We start from the raw sequence: 18,000 nt of genomic DNA on the forward strand, positions 1-18,000 counted from the left end.
CGTGAGGGGCAGGGTCCCCTCCTCCCCAGACGGCGGCGGCAGGGTCTCAGTGGAGACCCTGGGTCCTTCTGCGTGCCGGAGGCCTCTGCCCTTCAAGCCGAGCAAGCAGAGCTGCCATATGGGCAAAGGAGACCAAACTTCCGAGGCCTTGTAGGTCTTTACTTACCTTGTTTCTGTGAAGAGCTATATTGATACATAACTTACATGCCACAAAGCCCCAGAGTTCACGTATGCGTCTTTGTGAAAACTGTCCCGAGAAAGGAAAGCAAAGCGCACCCTTCAGCGAGGAGCTCGCTCAGAAGTCCTCGGCTGACTTTGGGCGTCAGGGCAGCCTCATCAGGAGATTGATGGTTTCCAGGCTGAATACTCCTGGCTTTCGGGGTCCCCTGGAGAGGAAGATGTCCGGGCCACCAGCTCGGCGCGCTCCTGTGCAGGCTCCACTCTCCCTGGGCCTCTCCCTTTTGCCGCTGTTGCCCCCCTTGCGTGGCTGGGAGGGAGCCCTGACCTTGGGGCCACTGGTCAGCCTTACAGGATGGCGGTGATGTTGCAGCCAGGAGAGGGCCTGGCACGGTGGGCGGGCAGGCCCCTACACAGCACCCTGCAGTGGAGGTCAGTGTGGGGACCCAGCACTGGGTAGAGTCCGGGTTCCAAGAGGGTTGGCCGGGTGTGGTAGGCCTCCGGCTCAGGTGTGAGTTGGCATGTGCCCTCTGCCCCCATCCTGCCCTCAGCCACACCTCCATAAAGCAGAGCCTGCCAGACCCAGGAGGGTCTCCGGTGGCCAAGGTGCCCAGACTTCAGAAGTGGGGATGGATGTAGAGGGTCAGGGCTTTGGGCCGCACCCTGCTGCCTCCCAGGTCTCCAGCCCACTAGTCTGTCCAGTTTGGAACCCTTGGCTTTGTGAGCAGGCCTAGTGGGTTGGTTGGGAGATGTTTTTTCTGGGAACTCCATCTGGTGCTGGTCAGCTCTTGGTCTGGGAGGCAGTTTCTGGCTTCCTAATTTTTAGAGGGGTGAACGAGAGAGCATGGCTGTCTCAGTCTGCTCTGCAATCATGACAACATACCACTGAAGGGGGCTTAACGGTTTTCTCACAGTTCTGGAGACGGAAAAGTCAAGATCAAGGTGCTGGCTGATTTGGTAGCTGGTGAGGGGTCTTTCTTCCTGGCCTCCAGACAGCTGCCTTCTCACTGTATCCTCACCGGGCAGCTCTCCCGGGTCTCTTCCCAGGAAGGCTCTGATCCCATCCTGGGGCACAGCCTCATGACCTCACCCAACCCTCACCATCTCTCAAAGTCCCCGCCTCCCAATTTCACCCCCACTGGGGTTAGGGCTTCAAACTGTGAGGGGACACAATTCAGTCCATAGCCGTCCCTGGAAGGGGACAGCTGCCTGGACTGGGCAGGCGGGAGCCCGTGGCCTGCCACGCAGCCTGCACTGTCCGGTGTCCTCAAGTCTGTCCTGCCAGGGGCACCCAGCAAACCGTTTCCTACGCTAACACCCCATCCAACAAGAGCACCTTGACACGTTCCCTGGGGGTCCCTAATGCAAGTGGGGCTCTCCCTGCCCTGTGAGCAGGTGCATTCTCTGGTGAACCCGACAAGATAGGTCCTCACGGGGGTCAGGGATTCCCTCGGATTTGGAGTTCGTTTTCCTAGAAGCGCGTGGGTGGCGCTGTCATCTGCGTGGAGCCAGATAAGGGTGGGGTCCCTCTCTGTGGACGAGTCTCCTGAAACCAAGTGGCTGGTTCTCTTCATGCCCCAGCAGAGGGAAGCTGAGGTGACATCTCAGTGCGGCACGCCTCGTGCTGCTCGTGGGTGGCTGGGTGGCTGTTCTAACCACCTCGGCCCTAAAGGCAGGAGCTAAGAGCCTGGCGGGTTGGAACGACTTGCCCAAGGCCGTGCCGCGCCAAGCAGCAGCCTGAGATCTGGCCGACCCTGTGGCCGTCCCCCGTGGGACAGGTGCTGGCAGCCGCCTAGAGGGCTGGCCTCTGGTGGCCAGGCTCAGGAGGCCTTTCCCGCCACTGAGCCTGATGCCTCCCCAGGCGGTGCTCCGTGGACAGTCCGGCTCAGCAGTGACGCCTGTTGGGGGGGTGAGCACCGGAATCGGGCAGAAGGGTCTCCTTTGTGCCGGGCTCCCCAGGGTCTCGGCGTTGGTGGCCGCGGCGTGGCCAGGTTGCTGGGCGGAAGCCTGGTTCCGGGCTCCCTGGGGCTGTGCTGGCTATGGGAGCTGGGCGCTGGAGACTGGCTTTAGGAGGGGCACGTCGATCTCCCCGCGAGGTGTTAGCCTGGGGTCGCTGGTCGCTGCAGCCTGTGGTGGTGTGATGAGCAGCCAGGACCCGTCGTCCAGAGATTTTGTGGCCAGAAACACAGCCTGCGGGTGTGGGAGGTGGAGGCCGGGCCCAGGGTTCTATGGCGTTGGGCCCTTTGCTCCCCTCCCGTAAATGTTTAGAGAGGCTCGGATCGCAGCCGTAAATATTTGAAAATGCACCATGGTGAGCGGGGCTGCCTAGGGGTGGAGGGATTGATGACCCACTGAACTTACTGAACATCCTACAAGGGTAGCAGCAGGGGCCCTGGCGGAGGTTGCAGGAAACCAGGATATTGGGAAGTGTGTGCATGTGATGACATCAGAGACGCTTCTCAGAATCACAGGCTCTTGGCCCTGAAGGGGCCTCGGTGGCCTTCCTGCCTGACCCCTCCCAGGCCAGGCACCCACCCCAGCGAGCTCGAGGGGACCTGGGTCCTGGTGCTGCGGTTGGTGGCCCAGCCATCTCGGGGCTCGAGGCTCGTCTGCCCCCTGGGGACAGAGTGAGTCTGGCCTGGCCTGGCCAGGCCAAGTGCAGGGAGGGCAAGGGCAGGGCTGACCTAGACCTGTGACCCCCACCCCTGTGGGAGGGAGGCTGAGGCCTCGGTGGCCCTGCTCTTACCGCCTGTCACGTAGGCTTCCCAGGACAGCACTGGACGCTCCCTTGAGAAGTTTCTTTAGTACTTTGGCAGCCTTGTGTGAAGCGGACCGGGGGGATGCTCTCCTGGGCTCGGGAACCTGAGAGGCAGGCGGGCCCCAGCCCGGCAGCACACACAGCTTCCTGTTTCTATTTCGGTCGGTGCCTTGCATCAGTGGAGCGCCTTCGTCTGTGAAGTGGGAAGGAGGCGGCCCTGGGAGTGGTGAGGCCGGGTGAGCCGCCGCCCCTGGGGACCGGGCGCCCCCGTGCTGCGGCTCCTTCCCCGATGGCGGGGTGCCCGGGGGCCCAGGCCGGGCTCAGACCCCAGAGCCGGCTCCCCTGCCCCGTGCGGAGGCCCACGGCTCTGCCTGCCGCCCTTCTCCGCTGGCAGGCCTGCCCCCTTCTGGTCCTGAGCCAGTTTCTCTTCCAGACCCTTCCCCCAACCTCATTTCTTCCAGAAAGCACAGCCGTCCTCGTCCTCAGGATGGGCTGCCCCTGCGCTGAGCCACCTGCCCGAGCCGGTCCTGCCGGCCGCAGGCGAGGAAGCGGAGCTCCAAGCGGGCTGGGAACAGAGCCCGGGTTAGGGCTGGGCTCAGGGTCACCGGTACGAGGGGGAAGGAACTTGACCTAGCGTCGTGTTTATTTATTTTTTGTTTTTCCTCTTTGTTGTGAAAGTGCCACAGTGAAACTGACAGGCGCCCCGGGGGTGTCCCACTGCCCGCATGGGGCCTCCCGGCACGTCCCGTCGGTTCACGTGTGACAGACACGGACTCTAAAAGCCCACGATACGGCGCCCACGACTGAAACCAAATTAGACTCGTTCCTCACGGGACGGCCTCCAGTCATCTGTCAGGTTCTCCCGCGGGTGCCAAGCCCCCTGTCCTTTGGCGGCCAGACCCCGGCTCTAAACTCAGAGCTGGAACCGGAGGCTCTGTCAGACTCTGGTTTGAGTTTCCGGCAGGACCTTGGGAGGTTCGGGTGAAGTCCGTGTGGCGGATGTCCAGGACACCGTGTCCCAGGCCCAGCAGGGATCTTCCCTCTGCTGAGAACAGCCTTGCTGGGCTCCTGCACCCCGTCTCCCCTCCGGAAGGGACAGCACAAGCGGCTCCCACGTGACCTCGGGGGCTCGGCTCCTAGCTCAGCTTCTTCGAGTTTGTGCCTCTTTTCTCCAACCAGAAGAAGTCTCGGTTCTCAGTGACGACGGCACACCTGTGCTGTTCGCCATCCCTCCCCCTGCCCCTCCTGAGTCTGTGCCGACGCCTGTGTGATGCTGCTGGTGACACGTATTGTCGCCACATGTGGCTCCTGAAAGCGAGGCTGCAGCCGCACCGCCTTCCGCGCCAGCCCAGCACACAGGTTCCCTTCTGCCGCCTGGTTTTGTCCTTTTAGGGAATTTTATAAATTGTGTTGTATTCCAAAGTCAAACAGGAGGCCCCCAGGTCTGGCCGGCTGCCCCCGGGGGTAACCCCCTGCTGGGCGAGCGGGGGGCCGGGCGGCACGTCCTGCTCTCGGGCGACTCAGGCTCGCCGCCCGGGTGTCCCCAGCCTGCTCTCAGCCCCGCACCGCAGATCCCGAGATCACCTGTGCCCGGGGCCGAGGTCCTGCCCACGGATCATTCCCGATGGACGCAGCACCACGGGGCACTGACCCCCGTGCCCGGCCCCGGGGCTCCAGGTGAGGACGCGGCTCCTGTGTTTCCTCAGGCTTCACTCGTCGGTGCCGGGAGCCACCGCCCGCCATGGAGGGGCAGGACAAACAGCCCCTTCGTGAGGTCAGAGCCCTGGGCCGGGGGGCCAGAGGGCGGGGGCGGGGGCCGGGGCGGCCCCGTGGAGAGTGGGGCTCCCCCCGTGAGGCTCCCTGGGGTCCCTCTGGCCTCTGTGCAGAGAAGCCCCTCACTGGTCTTCCTGGGATGTTGCTAGTCAGCTGAGGGCCCGGGGCAGGGCGCCCTGAGGGCGGGCCGCCTGTGAGGGGATTGTCTGGGGGACACAGCCGACAGGCTCTGGGGCTTGGTGGGGCAGCCGCACGAGTCCCGGCAGGCCCCGGAGAGGCGAGCACCGCCACTCGAACGCTCCCCTTCCCTCCGCAGGCCAGCACAGAGCCCATCGTGACTTCAGGGGGTTCGGAGGTGGTGCCCAGGGTGCTCCCCGGAGAGCCCCAGAACCTGTGTGCGTGCTCCCTGGGTCACCGTGCCGGGCGGGAGGGGCTTGGGCTGGGTGATCTCCAGAGCCTGTGGTGGACCAGGGGCCCCGGCCCACCCTGGGGGGGTGGCAGGGGGGCTTCTTGAGCGCGAGCAGGGCTGTGGCAGGAGCCCCCTCCTCAGGTGCGGAGGCCGGGTGCCCTGCACAGCCCCACCCCGTCCTGGGCCCCTCGGCGGCCTGGGGGCTCCCCTTGGCGTGGGGCCTGGCCGCACGTCCTGGTGAGCAAGTACCAGTGGCTCGAGGCCCGGAGAGGCCCCCACGTGCGTCCGCGTTCCGCGGGGCAGCACGCACCCCCGTCCCTGCGCCCCGGAGGCCCAGGCTGCCCGTGTGGGAGGATGGCCCCAAGCCAGGCCTTGCTGTCCCTGCAGCCGACGTGGACGCTTTCCACCTGCTCCTGGAGATGAAGCTGAAGAGGCGGCAAGAGCGGCCCAACCTGCCGCGCACGGTGACCGAGCTGGTGGCCGAGGACGGGAGCCGCGTGTACGTGGTGGGCACGGCCCACTTCAGCGACGACAGCAAGAAAGACGTGGCAAAGGTGAGGCCCGTGAGCCGCCACTAATGCTGCGGCAGGACACGCAGACCCGGGCCGTCCCTCCCGCCGTAGTTACTTCCGGCACCGAGCTGTCTCCACGGCGGCTGAGCGGCGGTGGGGTCGACCTGGGGGTGGGCCTCCGGGTCCGGCGTGGCTCTGCCCGTGGGGCCCGCGGTGAGCTGGCATGTCCGTCGCAGACCATCCGGGAGGTGCAGCCCGACGTGGTGGTGGTCGAGCTGTGCCAGTACCGCGTGTCCATGCTGAAGATGGACGAGCGCACACTGCTGCGTGAGGCCAAGGAGATCAGCCTGGAGAAGCTGCAGCAGGCCGTCAGGCAGGTGCGCGTGCCCGCCCCGTGGGGACCCTGGCCCGAGGGACAGTGAGGAGAGGCGGCTGAGGCCCCAACCCCAAGGCAGGAGCTGGTCAGGGACCCTGAGGGCCCCGGAGTGTGCTGGCAGGTCACCAGGGGCGGGGGTGGGGCCTCAGCGTGTCATGTGGCCCAGAGCTGCGACCCCACTGTGCCTCGCGCAGGGGCTCTGGACCCAGGACCCAAGTCCACTCACACTGACAGGTGCCCCAAGGGGGATGTGGGCAGAGGAGCTGGGGGTCTGGCCTGGAGGGGTGAGGGGGGAAAGGGGGCACCCGTGGGGCAGAGGCCAGGCAGCCGGTCTGAGACTGCACGGCCTGCGGTGGGCCTGCTCTGGGAAGGTCGTCTGAAGGGCCGGGAGGGGCCTCTGAGCGTGCACCGTGGGTGAGGCGCCCACCATGAGGCCCTGCTGGACGTCAGCGTGGCCCTCGCTCCTCCCCAGAGCACAGGGCAGGCCTCCCGCAGGGCCGCAGGCACCTCATGCTCTGCCGCGCGCCGGCTGACCGGGCCTCTCCCTGCAGAACGGGGTCATGTCGGGACTCATGCAGATGCTGCTGCTGAAGGTGTCCGCCCACATCACTGAGCAGCTGGGCATGGCCCCTGGCGGCGAGTTCAGGGAGGCTTTCAAGGAGGTGGGCCCGGGCCCGGCCGGGGGGCGGAGGGGGCTCGGCGCTTGGGAGCTGTCCGGGGCCTGAGGCTCCCCCGCCAACACCCAGCCTCTGCCCAGGCCAGCAAGGTGCCTTTCTGCAAGTTCCACCTGGGCGACCGGCCTATCCCCGTCACCTTCAAGAGGGCCATCGCCGCCCTCTCTTTCTGGCAGAAGATCAAGCTGGCCTGGGGCCTGTGTTTCCTGTCGGACCCTATCAGGTAGGGCCCCTCGGCCTCCCGGCCCGGGAATGGTGACCAGTGGCCTGAGATACCCACAGAGCACTTGGTCCACACCTGGCCTGGCCCAGACCGCCACACGGCACACGCCTCTCATTCTCGGGCGGAGCCTCCTCTCAAAGGGCCTCCCCAGCCCTTCCTCCTGCCAGGATCCCAGACAGAAGGTGCAAGGTCCCCGCCCTGGGTCAGCCGTCCCTCGGGCTGGCAGCACGCCCTTCTCCCCCAGCAAGGATGACGTGGAGCGGTGCAAGCAGAAGGACCTGCTGGAGCAGATGATGGCCGAGATGATCGGCGAGTTCCCCGACCTGCACCGCACCATCGTGTCTGAGCGGGACATCTATCTGACCTACATGCTGAGGCAGGCGGCCCGGCGCCTGGAGCTGCCCCGTGCCTCTGACGGTGAGGATGGGCTGCGGGGTAGTCGCTGGGGACCCGCCAGGGCCAGTCGGGTGGGCGGTGCTGATGCGTCTCTCTCCCCTGCAGCCGAGCCCAGGAAGTGCGTCCCCTCCGTGGTGGTGGGCGTCGTGGGCATGGGCCACGTCCCCGGCATCGAGAAGAACTGGACCACCGACCTCAACATCCAGGAGATAATGACGTGAGTGCCGCCCACCCAGCCCTCCGTCCCGCCCCACCCCACCCACGTGGAGCCGGGCTGGGGGCTGGGGGATCGTGCATCCCCAGCCAGGCCCAGCCCGCCCTCCCTTCCCCAGCGTCCCCCCGCCGTCCGTCTGCGGCAGAGTGTCCTGGCTGGCCGCGAAGGCCGCCTTCCTGGGCCTCCTGGGCTACGGCCTGTACTGGATGGGGCGCCGTGCCAGCAGCCTGGTCTTGTCACTGCCTGCCGCCCAGTACTGCCTGCAGAGGGCCTCCGAGGCCTGGCCGCACAAGTAGGAAGGACAGAGGGAGCCACCACGTCCGTCCAGGGGGCTGCCCGCGGCTGCTCCTGTGACACGGCCGAGGGGCACGGGGGGCCGGCCCCCTGAGGAGCTCCTGGGTGCCACCCCCCATGGGGGTCCGGCCTAGCCTCACCTGCCCTCTCCCAACCCGCCCAAATAAAGAATTATTTCACTGTCTGAGCTCGGGCTTCCCAGCAGCCCCCCTCCACCCCCTCCCTGCGGCCGCTGGGAAGTTCACCGGCCCGGGATGAGCTGGCGGGGGAGGGGTGAGGTGCGGTGGGCCGCAGCCGGCCAGCCCCTACCTCACTGTGCCTTCTCTCCGCGTCGCAGGCGGCGCTTCGCGGGGGTGCCGGGCCAGCACGCGGGGAAGGGCAGCTTGGCCCGTGCAGCCCTTCGCGTGGCTCCTTGGCGGCCCCGGGTGAGCGCCAGCAACGGCTGTGCCTACAGAGGTTGTGCGTTTCTGGCTTTTAAAAGTGTCTGAAACTTTTCTACTCAGGTATTTTTAACTTAAAACAAACCGAAGCAAATGTCAGGAAATACTAGCCTTAAATCTGGTTGGGACCAAGAGAACATCTTTCTCTTGGAGTCTCGGTCCCAGGAAGACAGGGGTGTGGCAAGGGTCAGTTTCGGCCATGGGCAGCCAGGCTGGCCTCCAACCGCTGCCCGTCCAGCTGCCCCCGTGGTCTACCTCCAGCCGTGGGGGCTGCAGGGCCGCCGCCCTCTCGGGGTGGAGCCTGCCTGGCCCGCAGGCAGTTGAACCTGCTTCCTGTGCAGCTAGTGGTGGGACCTGGGGGTCACCCCGACCCTCAGTGGATGGCTGGCAGCGATCCACCAGGCCCGCCAGTTTGCACAGGAACCGCATTGGGTGCAGCTGGGCCCAAGGTCGAGCTGGCCCCATACAGCACTTGACCCCGGTCACTACCTGTTTGCGTCGTGTCCTGGTCACCTGTTTTCGACGTAGCATCTGTGCATCCCGTCAGGGGCCCAGGGCCACGTTTGGTTGTGTCTGTGTTGACTCAGTGTCTATATCAGGTGAAAGCCATGGCCACAATCTGGCCCGAGGAGCCTTGGGCTGGGCCATGTCCTTGTCATTCACACGCTCGTGTACACGTCCCTTAGAGACTGAAATAAAATCTAATTTTGGAAGCCTGCTTTGTGAAATGTGCGGGAATGGGACTCAAGTGACAGGGAGGGTGGGGAAGGGCATCAGGATGTTGGTGGTACCCACCCATCCCTTGTGGACCCCTGCCCTCCCTTCTAGTCCGCACCCTGGGGCTCCCCTCCCTGCCCAGCCCCACACCCTGGCATGCCGGAGGGGAGGAGGTGGGAGCGAGCCCAGCACCTTGAACAAAACTCAGTGGGGACCGGCGGCTCACATCTGCCCAGAAAGGCGACAGTGGGCATGGAGAGGCGTGTGGGCCGCCCCGGGGGCGCGGCAGGAGGCGGCGGGGTGGCGCTTCTCCACGTGTTTGCCCCCCAGGAAGCATGGCCGCCTGCCCTGCGCTGGGTCTCGGGGCTCTTCTGTGCCTCTCTGCCCTGGTCCAGCTCTGAGGCACACTGTCAAAGGCTGGTAGGAGTGGGTGGTGGGCCCATGGTGGGCCAGGGGCTCCAGGGGCTACTGAGCTTCCCTCTGCCCGGGGTCTTCTCTCCACAGGTCCAGGCGGTCCTGCTGGGACCCCAGGGTCTGGCCGGGTGTGGGGGAGTGGAAGGGGCCCAGTGCGTAATGGCTGGGTGGCCTCGGAGCTGTCACCCACAGGTCTGCACCCTGCAGGCTTCTCACTCCCCTTGAGGACCCACCTGGGTACCTGCCCTAAACAGCCTGGGGGAGGGGCAGGCAAGGACCAGGCCCCCTCCAGGCTGGTGTTAGGGGGGGCCAGCTGGGCCGAGCGAGGGAGGTGGGGAAGCCAAGGCAGACCCTCCTAGGGCAGCAGGTGAAGGCCATGTTGGACCCACAGGGAGAGGTGGGTCCAGGGGCGGCGGGAGGAATCGAGGGTCTGACGGAGGGCTGGGGGCCGGCAAGTGCTAGGAGCCTGAAGGCCAGCGGCTTCCAGAAGGGAAGAGGCCTGAGGCAGGTGTGGCCCAAGGCGAGAGGACAGTGGCTGCACGTCTGCCAGGACCAAGGTTGTAAGTCACCTGCTGGACTGTCCACGGGCCCTTCTCGGGCTCTGGGTCTGGTCACCCGGAGAACTCCGACCCCTCCTGGCCCAAGTCTTCCCCAGGGAGAGGCTGCTCTCAGATCTGGGTGGAGAACCAGAGGGCCCCAGAGGTGTGTACGCCAGCCAGCCAGAGGAGCCAGTGCCCCATCCAGGAGAGCAGCCTGCAGTTTGTGTATCACTTTGGCAAAAACAGATGTTACCGTGGGCTGTTGGGAGGGAAGGGCCGGGCCAGGCCAGAGGCCATCCTCAGACACCTGCACCTGGAACAGAGATGCTCTCTGGGCGCTGGCTACAGTCAGGAAAGGAGAAGAGAAGTCTACTTCCAAGGGAACAAAGATGCCCAGGATACAAGTTAAGTATAAAATAACATCCATTAAATTGAAGCCGTCAGCCTGAGGCCTGGGGAGTTACTGTGAGTCTTCACCCTATTTCTGAGAATGTTAGTGTATTCCAATGCAAGTTTGTATTACACTGACAAGCAGAAAAACAACAAGGTTTCATTTCTCAAACATATAAAGAGTGCTTAGGGGAGAGCGACATCCCTCCCGCCTGGACCGTGGAGGGGCAGGCCCCTCCGACCCACCCAGGCCCAGCCAGCACGGGAGGTGCTGACGTCCTCGCCCCACCCCAGGTTCTGTGACAAGCGTGCAGACAGTGGTTGGACGGTGATTCAGAGGTGAGACGGGCGGGGAGAGGCTGCTGGAATTTGAGAGGTGCCGGCAGGAGTACAAAGAGGGCTTTGGAGACTGGGGAGGTAGGAAGGCCGTGCAGCCAGGGCCCCGGGGCCTTGTTGAGAACACAGGGCAGGCCTGAGCCTGGGTGACCACTGGCCGGGGCTGGAACACATCTTGGGCCTGCCAGCGAGCTGACGGTGGATCTGCGGGACATGGGCAACCACTCGCTGCGGGCCCGCTATGACAGCTTCCGCGTGGACCAGGAAGACCGGTTTTATTGGTTCTACCTCTCGGCCTGTACTCAGGGCCGCAGGTGAGTGCCTGGGAGGGCTGGGGGCTTTCGTACCACCCCCCTGCCCACAAGCATCGTGGTGTGCTGACATGCTTCCCGGGCTAGGGGCTGGGGAGAAGGTTGGGACCCCAGAGTCCCCAATTTCTCAGCCTACTTCTGCCAGCCTCAGCTCTCCGGGAAAGGATGTTCCTCCCAGACCACCTGCCGGGGGGCCCAGATGGCCAGGATCCAGGACGGGGGTGCAGCTGAAGGGCTGCAGTGCCACGGCCCACACCGTACAGGGTACACGTTCCAGGGCTCCGGCGGTGTCCACAACCAGGAGGGCTGTGGCTTCAGCATGCTGCACCACACGCCCCATGGCTGAACGCCCTGCGCCGATGGCCCACACCTCTGCCAGCTGCAGCCGCGAGCCCTCACGCGCCAGCTGGTGGTACGGCGATGGTGACCAGGCCAACCTCAACACACCGAGGCCGGAGCGCACCGGGGCCAACTCAGGCATGCGCCGGACGACTGTGGACCGGCCCTGCGCTCTAGCGGGCTGCGCACTCGCACTGCCACCCCCAGGGCCTAGGCCTGCCCTGCAAGGATGGCGCAGCCTGGCTGTCGGCTGAGTCTTCTTTGCAGGGAGGGGCCAGGAAGGGGCCAAGCTCAGCTCCCACGCATCAGGGCCACGTGGACCCTGCGCTCCAGCGGCACCTGCAGGTACCGGATGGGCCTAGGGAGGTCCACGAGGCCATGCAGCCCAAGAGTGAGGCAGAGGCAAGGTTGCCAGGGCTGGGAGGGCCACTGACCCTCCCACACTGACCTGCAGAACCACTGGAACCCACCAGATGTTCCCTCTGCTGTGAGCTCAGGCAGGGCAGGCAGTAGGGCACAGAGCCCGGCACTCACAGGCCCTCAAACACCCAGTCCCTCCAGATTCCAGAGTAGGGGTAGGACAGTGGGGTGAGGCGGCCAGGAGATGGGGCAGGAGGGCCTGGGCCTGGGGAAGAGGGGAGTCTCAGGTCAGGTCTCCCAGGTAGCTAGGAAGGAGGCTGGGAACAGGGGACTCTGCCAGCAGACCACGTGGGGAAGACCCCAGGTGGGTCCAGGTGGAAGGGAAGCTGCAGGAGGGGGCTCCAGGGTGCCAAGGAGGCTGCAGGAGGGGGCTCCAGGGTGCCAAGCACCTACCACGTTGTCCCCGTTGTCCGTGGGACACCCCCACCCCACACAGAAGGCAGTGTCATTGCTCACGTCAGGCAAGAGGACCCCGAGCTGGAGGTGGGTGAGGGCTTCGCCGAGGTCACAGAGCCGGCAGGGCCGGAGCTGGTTCATACGAGGTCTGGGGCGCCATGCTGGGGCCCCAGGGGGAGGTTCCGAGGCGTCTCCCTGAAGTTGGTGTGGAATCGGGGCAGCGGGAACAGAACAGCCCCAGCCACAGGTGAGCTCACGAGTTTGTCCGCGGTCTCGGGTGTGACTCTGGGTCCAGGTGGGCAGGGGCTTGGGAACCCCTGCAAGGACCACCCGTGCCACGCAGGCATCAGCGGGGTCCCCTGGGGGGCCCTCCACAAGGCTCTTCTGAACAGAACCCCTGAGTCATTCTGCAACACTGACCCCAGCTCCTCACCTGGGGTCGGGCCCTTCAAGGCCAGGCTTGCCCTCCCCACCCTGCGCCCACCCTAGGCCTCCTGGGCATCTATGGGGGGTTTCTCTGGGCCAGGCTCTGTTCTGGGGGAACTGGTGCCCAGATCACCAAGGCTCCCACCCTTCCAGAGCGTGGGTGAGAAGAAAGACACACAGGAAACAGGAAAATAAGAGAATGAGCTAATTTCAGAGAGAAGTGCAAGGAAAAACACAGGAGGCAGGCAGGAGAGGTGGGCCTGGGATCCAGCCCGCGTGTGAGGAACCCTGCTTGGAGCAGGGAAAGAGCAGGAGCAAAGGCCCTGCACGAGGGAGTCGCCTGGCCCAAGGTTGGCAGGCTCTCAGCTTTGGCTTCGCCCTGGGGCTCTTCCTGGCCCAAAAATGTCCCCCAACTTTCGGACAGATCTGGACAAAGGTCCTCTTTCCCTCCTTCCCTGTGCGCAGTGGGCAAAGGACAATCCAGGGCCAAACCTCAGCAAAGCGTGGGGCCGGGTCTGACCTTGGCTTCACCGCGGAGTTGGGAGGCACCCCGGAGGTCCCATGGGGACGTCACGCGTCACGGCCACCGGCCCGGAGCGCTCAGCCCGGACTGGCCGGTGCCTCCGGGACGGACCGCCAGGGACCTGCCGTTGTGGCGCAGGGCGGTCATTCCGGACGGCCCAGTCACCGCCGCGCGCTCCAGCCATCAGCCGCAGCCCCGCGGACCGGGACCCGGACAGGCCGGGACCTCGCAGTCCCCGAGGCGAGACCTGGAGCAGAAGCAGATAGATGGCGTGACCAATCAGAGCCAGGCTTTCGCGGGCGCCGCCCCCGGCAATTGGGCAGTGGGGCGCGGGGCGGGGCTTCCGGTCGGGGCACAGGGGCTTCCGGTCGGGGCACAGGGGCTTCCGCCGCCGCGGCGCCTCGGATGGCCGCGCTCCGGCTAACGCTCGCGGCCGCCCGCGCCCGGCTGCCCCTCGCCCGCCGCCCGCCGCCAGCGCCCTGCTCCGCGTCGGCCGGCGCCATGGAGCCTGAGCCCCGCTGGCTGGCAGGGCTGCGCTTCGACAACCGCGCCCTGCGCGCGCTGCCGGTGGAGACGCCGCCGTCTGGCCCCGAGGGCGCCCCGTCCGCGCCGCGGCCCGTGCCCGGCGCCTGCTTCAGCCGCGTGCGGCCCGCGCCCCTGCGGCAGCCGCGCGTCGTGGCGCTGTCGGAGCCCGCGCTGGCGCTGCTGGGCCTGGGCGCGCCGCCCGCCGACGCCGCCGCCCGCGAGGCTCGTGAGGCCGAGGCCGCGCTCTTTTTCAGCGGCAACGCGCTGCTGCCGGGCGCCGAGCCCGCCGCGCACTGCTATTGCGGCCACCAGTTCGGTCAGTTCGCCGGGCAGCTGGGCGACGGCGCCGCCATGTACCTGGGCGAGGTGTGCACGGCGGCCGGCGAGCGCTGGGAGCTGCAGCTCAAGGGCGCCGGCCCCACGCCCTTCTCCAGGTGTGTTTGCGCCCGTACCCGCGGAGCTGTCCTCCCCGGTGGGGCGGTTGGGGGGGGAGATTAACTACGGAAAAGTGTGACGTGGGGACGTAGAACGTGGTGGGTAGCAGAGCCCGAGCCACAGGCCCTGAGGCCAGGACTGGAGGCGAGGGAGCAGGTTCTGTGGCTCGTGGCCGCCTCGGAGCGCCCGTCTGCCTGGAAGAGGGGGGGAGGGGAGGGTCCTGCCGCCCCTCAGGTCAGGCTGAGCGTCTGATCACACAGCGCTGGCAGCTGCCCATGCTCTGTTCTCATAAACTATCCAGAGAGTTCGGAGTCAGTTCTACGTGCAGCACGTTCATGTTTACCGCGTGCCCAGCCCTGCTGCTTGCTCGGCGCACTCGGCTTCCGGCTTCCTCTGAATGCTGAGCGGGCAGTCAGCTTCGCTCCCACACCCTTTAGCACTGCAGATGCCTACTGTGCAGCCGGTGCCCTGGACCGGGACAGATCCTCGGCCCAGTGGACCTTCTCCCAGGCCCGGGCTTCCAAGCACTTGGGGACCAGCCATGTTCTGACCCCGCAGTGAGGTGGGCAGTGTCAGATGCCCATCCAGGGGCTCATGGGCCAGGGCCGGGGTCCAGATGCCCACAGCCTGAGCCAGCAGGGCACCCTTCCCGCAGCTGTCATGCCTCTCCTGTACACACAGTGTTGATAGTCTCTGCTCCTTTTCACTAAAAAAGGTCATATATTTAGCCCATATTTGTTAAATGCTTATTGAATGGCTGAAAGAATCACACCTAACTTGGCGTTTTATGTTCCAAGAAATCCCGAGGGTGTGTCTCTGGTCTGGCCCCTCCCATGAGCTCTCCCCTCCCCTCCCTTCAGAGACCGAACCGGGCCCCCACCTCTAGCAGCGCCACCTCAGATCCTCAGGATAGCTGGTGCTTCCACATCCCCCAGTCTTCAAACCTTGGTGTCTCTGAAGTGTCCTGAGTGAAGCCTGGCACCCACCCCACCCTCCTGGAACAGCCTGCTCAGAGCTGTCTGCGCTCGTGGCGGGCAGAAGCATTTCTGCTCCTCGGGGTCACGGTAAATGTTTATCACCCTGGGGCCTTCACACTGTACGAGCATCTTTCAGCTTTATGTGTTCATTTTAATCATTTGTTTTTGCCATTTATAAAAAACATTTTTGTGAGAGTATAATCTGCTGTTGCAAGTTGCTTTTAATATTTGAAGACTTGAGCTGTAAGTCAGTGTTTCCAGACCTGAGGTCCTTTAAAAGAAAGAGGCTGTTTGACCCTTACCAGATGTGCACCCACCCACCACCCCCAGCATTTCCTGGGGTCCCCAGCCTCAACAAGGCTTGAGGCTAACATCTGAAGTGGTGTGAGTGGCTTGAGGCCAGCAGCTGCTCGAGTCCCCCCGGCGTGGGTTTTGGGGGGTGCGCAGGTGGCTTCTTGCTTCTGCCTCCCATGGGAGTTGGGATTTCAGGACGGCCTCTCCTGCCAGGTACAGAAGAGCTTGCCCTCAGCTGGGTCCACCCCAGCACTTTGGCTGGGAACAGACGTGGGCGCCCAGGAGAAGGGACCGTTGTCACGTGTCCATGCGGCTCTCTGGGGGCAGGGCCACCCTGAGGCCCTGCACCCTAGCTGTGTAATCATTATTCAGTTCTGCTTTCTGCTCTGGGCACTTTGCCCCAGGCAAGGAGATAGGCAGCTTGTTTTCTGGATCATTTTTACCAGATCCACAATTAGCTTGGACTGTACTGGCTTCCTGCTAAACAGGCTGGGGGCGGGTGTGGAGTGACATTTGAGGACGGATTACAGACTAGAAGGGGGTGAGTGGAGTGCAGCTGTGGACCGAGGGTCTCGTCAGCCACGGGCAGGCACAGTCACCCTGCAGACAGCCCCGGGGTGACTGTCAGGCCGGGTTTCTAGAGGTGTCACTCACACCCAGGCTCCCAGGTGAGGGCAAGGCAGGAGGCCTGCAGAGATCTCCACTGACCCCCGGCCTAGGCCGCAGCACCCCAGACTCACGCTGGGCCCGGCTCTGGCCTCTTCCCGGCAGAGGACGTGAGCAGGCGTGCACCCTGGGCACCTTCACTCAGCCTCAGTGTCCTTCTGCAGGTGAGACGGAAGTGAGCCCAGTGTCTTCCCACCAGTTTTTGTTCTTTCCTAGAGAATTTTCCAAACTGTTTCGGGTGCCTTCCTGCCTGGGAGAGTGCTGGCACACTGCCATGCCCTGGGCCAGGCCAGGAAGCCAGGCCCGACCCTGAAGAGCAGAGATCCAAGCTCACTTTGTTGTTGTGTCTGTTTGCTGGGTGGAGGCTCTTGGAGGTCGAAGTGTCCAGCGCCCTTCATCTTACAAGGAGGGGCTGAGGACGCGGCTCATGCAGGCCAGCTGTTCTCGTGTGTTGCTACCACTTTCCTTCTTTAATTTTAAAAGTAGTAAGAGTCTCCAGTCCAGCATGTAAGAAACTTTGGAAAGCATCACTCCACTCTAACAAGCAAGAAGCTGAACAAACCGAAAAATCAACAAGTCCTCTTAGATCTGCAAGAAACGCGAGGTCAGAGGGCAAATTGCTGCCCCACCCCCCAAATTGGAGAGACGGACGGGCAAATGCAAAGACTTACCAGAGCGGAAGTCTGCACAGATCCTTGCCCTGTAACTGGTGAATTGCTGGAGGCTCAGTGTGTACGAGTCGGGGCCCAGTCCTAAGCGAGCCCCACACTCTGGTGAGTTTCACCTCCTGGAGCTCTCCTGTCTTCTCACAGTGAATATTGGTGGAAAATCCCTTTGTGCTTCTGGCAGGAGGGGGGAAAAGGAGGTCTGTGGAGTACACCAGAGCACTCTGTTCTGAACAAGGCTGCCCTTGGGGGAAGCTAATTAACCAGAGCCTGACCTGCTGGGGTGTTATCAGAGCCCCTCAGACCTGGGGAAGGGAAATGCCCAGCTCCAGCGCCCTCTGGCGGAGAGGAGACTGAAAAGCACATATGGAAGCTCTCAGTCCAGAGGCACAGGGTCCCTGAGAGTCTGAGGCCTCCACCTGCCACCTGTAACCCACCTCTACATCACTGAAGGCCTGCTTACAGTAGTTCCTTTTACCCCATACATCATGCCTGGCTATCAAGAAAAAATTACAAAACATACTGAAAGGCAGAAAACACAGCTGGAAGAGACAGGGCCAGCATCAGAACTAGCCTCAGACATGGCAGAGATGTTGGAATTATCAGACCAACACAATTCCAATTGTGTTGGAATTTAACACAATTATGATTAATATACTCAGGGCTCTAATGGATAAAGCAGGCAGCATTCAAAAATAGATGGGCAGGGGGCTTCCCTGGTGGTGCAGTGGTTAAGAATCTGCCTGCCAGTGCAGGGGACACGGGTTCATGCCCTGGTCGGGGAAGATCCCACACGCCGCAGAGCGGCTGGGCCCGTGAGCCGTGGCCACTGAGCCTGCGCGTCCGGAGCCTGTGCTCCGCAAAGGGAGAGGCCACAACAGTGAGAGGCCCGTGTACCGGGGGAAAAAAAAAAAAAGAATAGATGGGCAGGACTTCCCTGGTGGTGCAGTGGTTAAGAATCCGCCTGCCACTGCAGGGGACATGGGTTTGAGCCCTGGTCCGGGAAGATCCCACATGCCGCAGAGCATCTAAGCCAGTGCGCCACAACTACTGAACCTGTGCTCTAGAGCCCACGAGCCACAACTACTGAGCCTGCATGCCAGAACTACTGAGCCCATGCGCCTAAAGCCCGTGCTCTGCAACAAGAGAAGCCACTGCAATGAGAAGCCCGCACACAGCAACGAAGACCCAATGCAGCCAAAAATAAATAAATTTATTTATTTTAAAAATAAAAATAAATAAAATGAGACTAGAGGAATTCCCTGGTGGTCCAGTGGTTAAGGCTCAGGCCTTCACTGACAAGGGTCTGGATTTGGTCCCTGGTCGGGGTACTAAGGTCCCTCAAGCCTCTCAGCATGGCCAAAAATAAATAAATAAAACC

At 63.7% G+C, this 18,000-nt stretch overlaps 2 protein-coding genes and 1 long non-coding RNA gene across 5 annotated transcripts in view; 2 read left to right on the forward strand and 1 right to left on the reverse strand.

Moving 5' to 3' along the window:
* TRABD (TraB domain containing) lies at window positions 1-7,990 on the forward strand. 2 transcript variants are annotated; one of them, XM_049694597.1, is made up of 10 exons: window positions 1-3,542; window positions 4,642-4,709; window positions 5,025-5,103; window positions 5,505-5,671; window positions 5,866-6,006; window positions 6,557-6,667; window positions 6,763-6,902; window positions 7,147-7,319; window positions 7,404-7,515; window positions 7,631-7,990. In XM_049694597.1, the coding sequence occupies exons 2-10, from the start codon at window positions 4,677-4,679 to the stop codon at window positions 7,806-7,808; spliced, it is 1,134 nt and encodes a 377-aa protein (XP_049550554.1). In that variant the 5' UTR covers window positions 1-3,542; window positions 4,642-4,676; the 3' UTR covers window positions 7,809-7,990. The 2 variants fall into 2 exon arrangements, with proteins under 2 accessions (XP_049550554.1, XP_049550555.1); XM_049694598.1 differs by having other exon boundaries at window positions 1-3,517.
* LOC117196498 (uncharacterized) lies at window positions 3,567-14,063 on the reverse strand. Its single transcript, XR_007470196.1, has 3 exons — window positions 13,940-14,063; window positions 9,156-13,304; window positions 3,567-8,935 (listed from the first exon to the last, which is right to left on the reverse strand). It is a non-coding gene; the product is annotated as an uncharacterized LOC117196498 (long non-coding RNA).
* SELENOO (selenoprotein O) overlaps window positions 13,370-18,000 on the forward strand; it is a 19,819-nt gene continuing 15,188 nt past the window's right edge. Inside the window, exon 1 of one of the 2 annotated variants that reach the window (XM_033405347.2) lies at window positions 13,370-14,016. In XM_033405347.2, coding sequence (XP_033261238.1) covers window positions 13,463-14,016 — 554 coding nt within the window. In that variant the 5' untranslated portion in view covers window positions 13,370-13,462. The remainder of the gene's footprint in view (window positions 14,017-18,000) is intronic. The other variant, XM_004279607.4, reaches the window with a different exon arrangement.

The sequence above is a fragment of the Orcinus orca genome, chromosome 11 (genome assembly GCF_937001465.1).
Source record: "Orcinus orca chromosome 11, mOrcOrc1.1, whole genome shotgun sequence".
NCBI lineage: Eukaryota > Metazoa > Chordata > Mammalia > Artiodactyla > Delphinidae > Orcinus > Orcinus orca.